This window comes from Aptenodytes forsteri, unplaced genomic scaffold, assembly GCF_000699145.1.
Source record: "Aptenodytes forsteri isolate BGI_AS27 unplaced genomic scaffold, ASM69914v1 Scaffold16, whole genome shotgun sequence".
Lineage (NCBI taxonomy): Eukaryota > Metazoa > Chordata > Aves > Sphenisciformes > Spheniscidae > Aptenodytes > Aptenodytes forsteri.
In genome coordinates this window covers 1,335,214-1,344,411 of record NW_008794753.1, presented here as the reverse complement: position 1 = coordinate 1,344,411, position 9,198 = coordinate 1,335,214, and the positions used below count along the sequence as shown (strand labels likewise).

Genomic DNA, 9,198 nt, shown 5'->3' with positions numbered 1-9,198 from the left:
TTTGTGAAAGCAAAGCCAATATTTTAAAAAATAGGAGCCTAACTTTAGGATCATTTCTGCATAGTAAGGTGCTTAAGCATGGAATATTTGAATGGACCAAAGTCACATCAGAACTCAGCTTCCTAAGTCGCTTCAGAAATCTCCCACCAGTTCCTAACTTTTTAAATTGTTGTCCACATATGCTTGCCATAGAAACTCAATGCAAATTATATCTCAGCTGCAAGGGAGGAAATAAATATGAAACACCTAATGATTTCAGCACACTTGGGGCTGCAAAGTCTGGCCCAGTGTTAACTCTTAAGATAAAGACAAACTCTCAAAGACACATTTTTTCCATGCCTGGCTGCCTGCTGTGGACTCTAGAGCTTCTCCCACTTAAACATGGGTTTTGCTGTAAATGTAGGTTTTTTTCATGACATTTCACAACAGCAGAGGCTTATAAACCACTATAGTAGAGGCATTAGTTCTCACACAGAAAGATCAAAATGTTTTCTTAGTCGTCAGTCTGATGGCTAAAAAAATATTGCCCAAAGGAGGGGATCCATTTTCATATTGTTTCTAGTGCCTTTTGCGGGGTAACTTGTGGGTCATAATTTGTAGTATCCAGTAGAAGGGGAAGACAGACATTTGTGTCAATAGGAGACTAGCCTCATATATATAATTTAAACACCTCTGCGAATGGTTTGGCTATTTCTTTGCTGCCTGTAGCCCTGTAAGGTATGTAACCCTCTGTGTTGTTGTCCAGCAGGGTGGAGAAGCGGAAGGTGACAGACCCTGTGGGTGCCCTAAAGGAGAAGTACCTGCGACCCTCCCCGCTGCTTTTTCACCCCCAGGTAAAAGCAGTGACGTTGTAATGCAGTGTTGATTGAATGCCAAGAAGTTTGAGATGGAGCTGGTACAAACAGGTCACTTGGATCAGACACTTTCTCATCTGAGGGCCCGACTGGAAACTCCGCTATTTTCCACCAGTTACTTTCAGATACTTTTGATTTCGTACCTGGTTTGAGGATGATGGTAGTTATGCCTTGCTGTTTCTTTTGCATTGACAGAAGAACAGGGATGAGGTCTGGACAATTTATATGGTCTGCCAAACTCCCCTTTCACATGCCAGAATGCCCACGTAATTTTTCCATTGGGAACACCTGGTGCAGTCATTTGCAGTAGTGCAAAGTGGAGAAGGACTGTCCAGCATCGAACCAGGAGCATTTTATACCTGCCTGACATTCCCTTACATCATCTAGAAAGCGTGAAAGTGCGGGGCATTGGAGAATCAGGGTTCAGTTCTGCCTGCTCCAAAAGGTGATGGGTCACTTGATGGAGAACTTGTATTCTCTCCTTCCTGCACAGCTGCTCTCGTCTCTGTTCATCTGACAGCTCACAGATATTTGCTCCCTCTGCATCTCCTTCAGGTCTGAGTCACTGCAGAGCAATGGGAAATGCTGCTGGACAGCTTTCCCATTTGGCAGTGGACCGGGAATGCCAGCCCGTCAGCCCACAGTGCAGCCGTACCAGGCCTTTACCCCACAGTATTTGAAAGGCACAACTAAGGCCAGTGCAACCAAGACTATTCACAAGAATCAATGCCAGTTTGCAAAACCCCTTATCTTATAAGCGATAGCTAAACTCTCCAAGAAGCGACGTTACTCTTTGCCCTTAGGATTCCTTGCTCCATAATGGTAATGCAGTGAGTTCTGCCACACGCTGCCCGACATCCTCTCCAGTGTGATGGTTGCCAGCTATCCTCCGTCTCTCCTGCTGTGAACACATGCTGGGAGCTGAGCTCTGTGGTCATTATTGTACTCTCCTTTATATTCACATGCATTGTTCTCCTCTGATAATGTTTCCCACCTTAGATAAATAACTTGCAGGTTTGTGAAAGCTGGATCCTGGTTGCTTTCACAGCTAAACTTAGTTCCCTCATTGTTTCACATCAGCCTCAGAGTTTGGTTAATAACTTCCCCCGATTTTTCCTTCATACAGGCTGGATAATGGTGACAGGCTGGCCAGGAACATCCTGTGTTTGTGTGAGTTAGAATAGTGGGGATATCTGCCTGTAAAGAATCTGATAGCAGGGAGGAGCTAGTGTGGCAAAGCAACCCAACAAGACGATGAGAAACATACAGACCCTGAGTAGGAGCAAGTATTGGGTGGAAGGTTATTAACATTGTTCCTGAAATCCTGACCACGTCCTCTTCCCATGGCAATGAAAAGATGTGGAAGGTCTGGTTATCTCTAATAGCTTATCACACAGAATAGCCTAAAATTTACAATCACTCGAGCCCGAAACTTCCTGATAACTAATTTTTAAGAAAGCGGGTTGCTGTGTAAAGCTCACTTGATCTAGAGAGTTGCTGTTCCCATGCTATGTAATCAATCAGGTATTTCAAATACAGTGAACGAAGACAGGCCATTTGTTCAAGAATATGTGAGATTTTTACTACCAGATCCCCATCCGATATTATCCTGGATCTTTTCCTAAGAAATCATATTTTCAGGAGCTCCTGCTTCTCTCTTCTTCGTTAGGACCAATGTTCATATACCGGGTCAATTAGAGGCACACTCTACGTGTGTTTCTCTCACTCAAAACGTGAGTCTGCTCTCAGCCTTTTCTTCTGTAAATAATTCCCCAGCTCTCATAGAGGGCCCTGGGTGGGATGCGATTAAGCCAGAAGATGTGGTAAAGACTGAGCACTGAGAAGATGCTTTCTCTCTCAAAATGAATTTCAGGCAAATTTTATTTCTTAGCCAGTCGTTGACAGTAGTTTCTCTGCTCTGATGGGAGTCACTCTTACATTGTCTATTTTAAATGAAACTCTGGACAACATAAATAAATGGTGTAACTTTTTGAGAATTTAATGGAAAACCTTTTCTCACCTGTTAAGTTTCTTTTCTTCTTCCCTTCTTTTTTGTTATAACCAGGCAGTTGTTCCCTAAATAGCAAAGTGCCTTTACCACTGGAGAGGCTATGGCCGGTGTTTAGAATTTTAAAATAAGCCTACGGCTATCAAGCCAGCAAACATCTCTGACTAAGTGCCTAAAGAACAGGGCACAACAAAAGATATCTCCAGGTACTCCAGCAAAGGGCTGAGTGGCATAGCTCTGAAAGATCCGGATAGCATTTTAACATGATGGTTTTGTTACATGACTGGCAGCTGGGGCAGAGCTTTTGCTGTAAATGATCAAGTAACCTTTTCAAGTGGCTGGCGCTAAGTATTACTTAGTATTTATCATGGGCTGGGAGCCTCCAACTAAGGGGCCGTGGATCTATTATCGGGAAATGGGTTTTACTACTCCTCTTTTTTACAGCTTATGAATGGTTGTCAGCCTTCCACAATGTATTCTTTGGTGATTAAGACAACTTTTTTTAATAGTCATACATTTTAAACAATATCTTGGCTCTCTTCCCCCCCCCGAGCCCAGTTTAATAAAGTGTAAACGTGCAAAAGGTCAGCCCTTCCTGTACAATAGAGCATCTAGTTTTGATATATGGCTTCCTACTGCCTTCCGCTCGCTCGCTGTCCCCCCAGCTCTCAGGCTGACTCTCCATTCAGGCTCCCACTCCCCCCGGTGCTCCCTTCTTTCCCGGTGATGTCATCTGCAGTGAGGAGGCAGCTTTATTGCTGCCTTGTTTGTTTTATCCGTGTTTTCTGCTTGGTATCTTGAAAGTGCTCTCAAGAGTGCATAAAATTGAACGTTGGAGATGTCAGCGTAGTCCTCTGAGCTGCATTTCTCTCTTGGATTTGGATTTCCTGTTTTGCTCTAATGAAAGTAAAAGTGGTTTTCTTTAGGTAGGATTTTTATGCGTATCCTTTTTTTTGCACACAGGCCGACTTTTTTCTTTCCTTTTTTGCTTTCCCCTTCTCCTGTATCTCAGGTTTTTCCCTTTCTCCCTCTTTTTGGTGTGGTATTTAACCGAGTGTTTATGTGAGAATGTGGCCATTGCCGAGTCATACAAACTAAAGCTGATAAAGGCACCCAGAGACGTTTTATTCGGCGTCACATCTCTAGGCCTGTATGCCGGCCACTCCCATCCGAACAGGCTTTCAGTGTGTAGGTTGTGGTCCTCCTAACGATAACTCATCCAGCCACAGCTCACATAGAGTATTTTGGCTGGAGTTCCCTTTCACTCCAGGAAGCTCAGCCATCTCCCACCCATCCTTCCATCACCTTTACTGGCTTCTGAACCTTTCTTACATGTAATTAAAATGTTGGCCTCTTTGCTAGGCAAACTCTCTGTGGACCCACTCCATCCTGAGTCTGATCTTAACTCCTCCTCTTTCCCAGCTGCTCCCTCTTCACCCCTCCAGCCTCAGCCCCTCCTCTGTCTCAGCTCCTTGATCAGCGGTCACGCATTCCCCCGTGCTCCCTCCCACTCCACTTTGGGCAGGATTCTTCTGCCTCCTGCCCAAAACTTCTCTGTCCTCTCTAACCTGGGGTCATCTGCCTACTTGCCTGCCCGCAGCTCGCTGCTGCTGTCCCTCTGAGCCCGTGCGAGGGTAATGGATGCTGTGTGAGAAATGAAACCTCCTTGATTTCCAAGACTTTGTTTTGAGTCTGAGAGGAGGGTTTGGGCAGTGAGTTCTACATCCAGCAGTTGACCATGGTGTCTAATTTCAGTGTCATCCCTGGAAAAAGGGAAGCCAAGTATATTCTGAGATAATTTTTAATCTGAAATGCTGAAAGTAAGCACATGCACGTTGCAGAAGGTAAACGAGTGCCTCATTTCTGAGATCTAATGCTTACTGCATGGCTTTGCCAATTGTATCTTTTCTGATTTCTCTGAGCCCGATACACTATCTCCCTCTTTCCTGGCTGGATTCAGTGGCTCCATTTCACGCTGTGCAGCTAGCTTCTGAGAGTAAGAGCAAACATCAGCAACAGGCTTTGACCAACATACTAGTGCTAAAAGACATGTTTTATGCATCAGATATTGTTCTTCCTGTGGATTTTTATGATGTGAGGTCTTGTCTTGTACTTGTAGATGTCAGCCATAGAAACAATGACAGAGAAACTGGAGAGTTTTGCAGCCATGAAGGCAGACACCGGCACTTCCCTGCAGCCCCTTCCACATCACCCGTTCAACTTCCGATCTCCACCACCCACGCTATCCGATCCCATCCTGCGCAAGGGCAAGGAGCGTTACACCTGCAGGTAAGGGCCTGGGCACCCCGCAGAAGCGAGACCGTACCCCCAGCTTGTTGAGGCAGCCCTGGGAGAATGCCACCCCGGCTGGGAAGCTGCATCAGACACCAGCATGCAACAGAACAACTTCACATGGACATCTTTACTGTCTCGGCAGGGGTGGGAGGAAAAACAAGAAGCAGCAGAATTAGAACAGAGCATTCTGATGACTAATTCACTCTGAAATAGCTTGTTTTGTCTGGTAGAAAATCAGCATCTTCTATTTTCTTTGTAATTTTTAATAACCTTGAGAGCAGATCTGGAGATTCTCAAGCAAACAGAATTCTCCAAGCCAAGTCTCTTGTGTGTGGTAGCAAATGCCACAGTTTCCAGCGCGAGTGCAATCTCAGCTATGTCCAATCTCAGCTATGCAAAATAATGGAATTTAAAAAATGGCATACAGTAAACAACTTTTTCAAACACAATTGTAGCCACAGAAATACTTACGTATCCATTGCAACTCTAAAAGCTCCTATCAGAGCAGATCACCGGGGAATAAAAACCTGTATCTGCTTACACAGTTTTACCTGGAACTACCAGCGGTTCTTGTGGTGGCTCCCACTGCATTTTTCTTGGGGGCAGTAAGTGGGTGTGTATTTTGTTTGATGTCTCTCTTATGTTCGACTTTGCCACAAAAGCTATGGGCTCAAATTTCAGCTGAGTATTTAGAAATTGGAGGTTGCTCCCTACAAGAGGGACTAAACTTGTGTTTAGATATACACTCACAAGTTAACATTTGGATTTTCATTGTTGATGAACACTCACATTAACCATTCATCTTCAGGACATCTGAAGGTGCTGAATGTCTCTGAAATTACAAAAGTCTGCTCATATGTTCCTTCTCCAACAGTAAGCATCAGGTTTCACAGTCACAGAATGTAACCCTTCATCCTTAATATTTTATTTCCCAATTAATATTTTTATTTATACCTCCCTTCCTTTTGAGTTTACTGTGAATCAGAGTTATGGTGGAACGCAGTTCCTTCTCTTATTTCATTTCCTATTGCTGCATTTCCTTATTCTAAGCAGCCTGTCAGACTCACAGCAGTATATCCCGATAACAGTAACACAATGGTGCAGCATTTATCCAGGAGAAAATTCTGTGAATTCCGAGAAGGATGATCAAGTAGATTCTGTATGATAAGCAACTGAACAGGGCTATAAAGGAGATCTGTAAAAATCTCAAGCGACGGACAACATGAATAGGCAGTGATTAAACACTCCTTATCCTAATGCAGGACCGAGGTAGTATCGAGTGCAGTTACTGACAGGTTCAAACAAGCAGGAGGGTTTTTTAAACAACACACAGTTCTGCAGAGGAGCTCATTGCCGTAGGAGGTTGTGGATGTCCGAAGCTTATGCGCATTCAAAAAGCTTTTAGGAAAATAGATGGAAGAAACTCAGCAAAAGGGCATCGAACGCAACTATTGGACCTTAGGCTCAGGAGGATCTTCAACTTCAGATGGGAGCCGGGAGAACATATCGGGGATGGGTCACTACATCCTTACTGTGTTCCTATATACTTGCCCAGGCCTCCAAGATAAGCTACTAAGTCAGCCAGCACTGGGGTCTGAGCTGGCTGTTCTGATAGGGTTTTTTTCTTTTTCCTGCCCTTCCCAATGATGCAGTGTAATCGACTGTCGTTCTGTCTCTCTGCTGGACGTGGGTTACACCAGTATCTCGCCACTGTGAATCCTGTTATTCTGGGGCGGGCATCGCTCTGTTAGCTCCGCGCCGTCCTCCCTCAGTACCTAGGTACTTAGAGTTATTAGTGCACAAAGGGATTTTCCGATTTTGGGAGCGGTATCAAAATGGGTGAGGTCGATGGTAGCTGGTGATACAGTGTTTAGAAATGATGTGGTGCGGCGGGACTTTATGCACTGATGGTTACTTTGACTTTCACTGTCTAGGTACTGTGGTAAGATCTTCCCACGCTCAGCAAATCTGACAAGGCATCTGCGGACACACACTGGAGAACAGCCCTACAGGTGATGTTGTCCCCCAGATAAAACCCCTTTCTAACACACTCCTCATTCACCACTGTGTTATTTTTTCTCCTTTCTATAAAGCTGTGCCAACATAATACCGCAGTCCTGTAGCATTACATATAATGATTCATAGGATTGTATATTATGTGTACCAGCCAAAAATAATCAGGCTTGGCAGCTTGAAGATAGACACTTAACTTATATTTAGATGTATGCTGGCAAATGAGTGGTCTGATTTGCAGTGTTGTTTAACACTCACATTAACCATTCATCTCAAGGACAGCTGAAGGTGCTGAATGTCTCTGAAAATCGGGCTGTTTTGAAGGGCTTGCCAGTAAGTTAACTGCTGGGTCTAGCTAGATTTTTTTTTCTTTTCCTAATGCGTATCAGAGGTGCCTGGAGTAGTGGATCAAAAAACAAAAGACAAGAAAAGCCCTGTAGTATATCTGCTTTAAAATCTAAGTTAGGGAGTGTCCTACCTTGAGTCACGAAGTTTAAAAAGAGTGATCAGAGGGGGGGAAATTCACACGCTGTTTCACGTGTTCTGTTGGGTGTCTAAGGTAGAGGGCCGAACTGCTACTTTCTGCTGGCTGTGGACAAGGTGATCTGATTGTTATACTTCAGTCTGCATTGTCTCTATGCAAAAGGGCACACTGCAAAACTGCCCATCCCTTCCTGCGGACGGGACCCTGCACGCAGGCATGGCGTTCCAGCCTGGGCACACACAGGTGCTGCTTCCCATAAAGGGACTCCTGTTTAAGCGAGGGCTTTAAATGTGAATAAAACTTACAAGAAAATATATGTAAGTGTGTGTGTGTCCATAGGTATATGAAGGAATATTTCTCATGGAAGACCAGTGGGAATTTTTTCCCCCAGTATTTTCTCCTGGTGTTTTACAGTCAGTTTCAAAAAAAATTGGCAAAAAATATGCTTTGGTTGATTTCTTGTTAGAATAGGTGCATATAAGAGCAAAACTGAATGAATGATGAATTGAGAGCTCACTGAAAATCAAGCATTGTGTTTTCCATAATGTGAGTAAGTGTTTTGCGCATTGTCAAACAATAGTAACGATTCAAACAGTTTCATTTTTGGTAGCTGATATTATGGTATTTCCATACACAGTCATAAGTTCACAACAAAGCTAATGTAATAGTTGTTATATAAAGAGAAACACAAACAAATTTATGAGCAGCAAAAGGCCATGTGGTCAAATACATCAAATTTTTATGCTTAGTTTAACTTAAGAAGCTACTCTCTCCCACATTGTAATCCCTGGTACATACGGAGTCAAATTTTTTTTCCATACAGAGTCATACAGAATTTTGAGTGTAGACATTAGGTAAATTAAAAATAAAAAAACCTCGCTCCAAAGCAGACATATATCTTGGAACCATTCCCCGTTCTGATTTTTTCAGTTGCGTTATTTGATATGCCTTGAATGAATACTGTGTATTCACTATACACCCCTGTCTGACTAAAATGCTTGCTCCCGATTATTCAGAGGTTGTTAGTTCAGTTTTCTTCCAAAAAAGGAGACTTGCAACTTAACAAAGGTTAGGAAAATAAAGATTTATTTGATCTGGTCTTCTACCAGAAAATGGCCTGTGTGTTTTTTTTGTAATAGAGGTTTGACTTCTGGACAATGTTGCATTATAATAGCACTCCTGAGAGTTAGTGCTACGTTTACAGAAGAGCTTAATTGTCATTGATTTTCTTTTGCTCTCAGAGAACTGAGATTTCCAACTTTCACAGCAATAATTGTTTTGAAAGCTTGTTTTTTAAGTGCCGACTTTATGCAGGTAAAAGGAGATTGCTGACTTTTCAATGTTTTACTGATGGCTCTTACAACTTTTCTTTTGATTGTTTAAAAGTTTTTTCTTTTGATTCTGTCAGTGTTACATATTCATCCAAATATGAATTAAAATGTTCTCAAAGCTAACAAAAACTGACCAAATGTCCAAGTGTAGATGAAGAAACAGGCAGGCCAGAAAATAAGGTGCTTTGGTTTTGATTCCTGATTGTCATTGAT

At 43.0% G+C, this 9,198-nt stretch overlaps 1 protein-coding gene across 1 annotated transcript in view; it reads left to right on the top strand.

The window, feature by feature from the left end:
- Positions 1-9,198, top strand: part of PRDM16 (PR/SET domain 16) — a 43,430-nt gene that overhangs the window by 23,603 nt on the left and 10,629 nt on the right. The window contains exons 6-8 of the mRNA XM_019470725.1: positions 746-833; positions 4,982-5,151; positions 7,092-7,169. Of these exons, the coding sequence (XP_019326270.1) occupies positions 746-833; positions 4,982-5,151; positions 7,092-7,169 (336 nt within the window). The remainder of the gene's footprint in view (positions 1-745; positions 834-4,981; positions 5,152-7,091; positions 7,170-9,198) is intronic.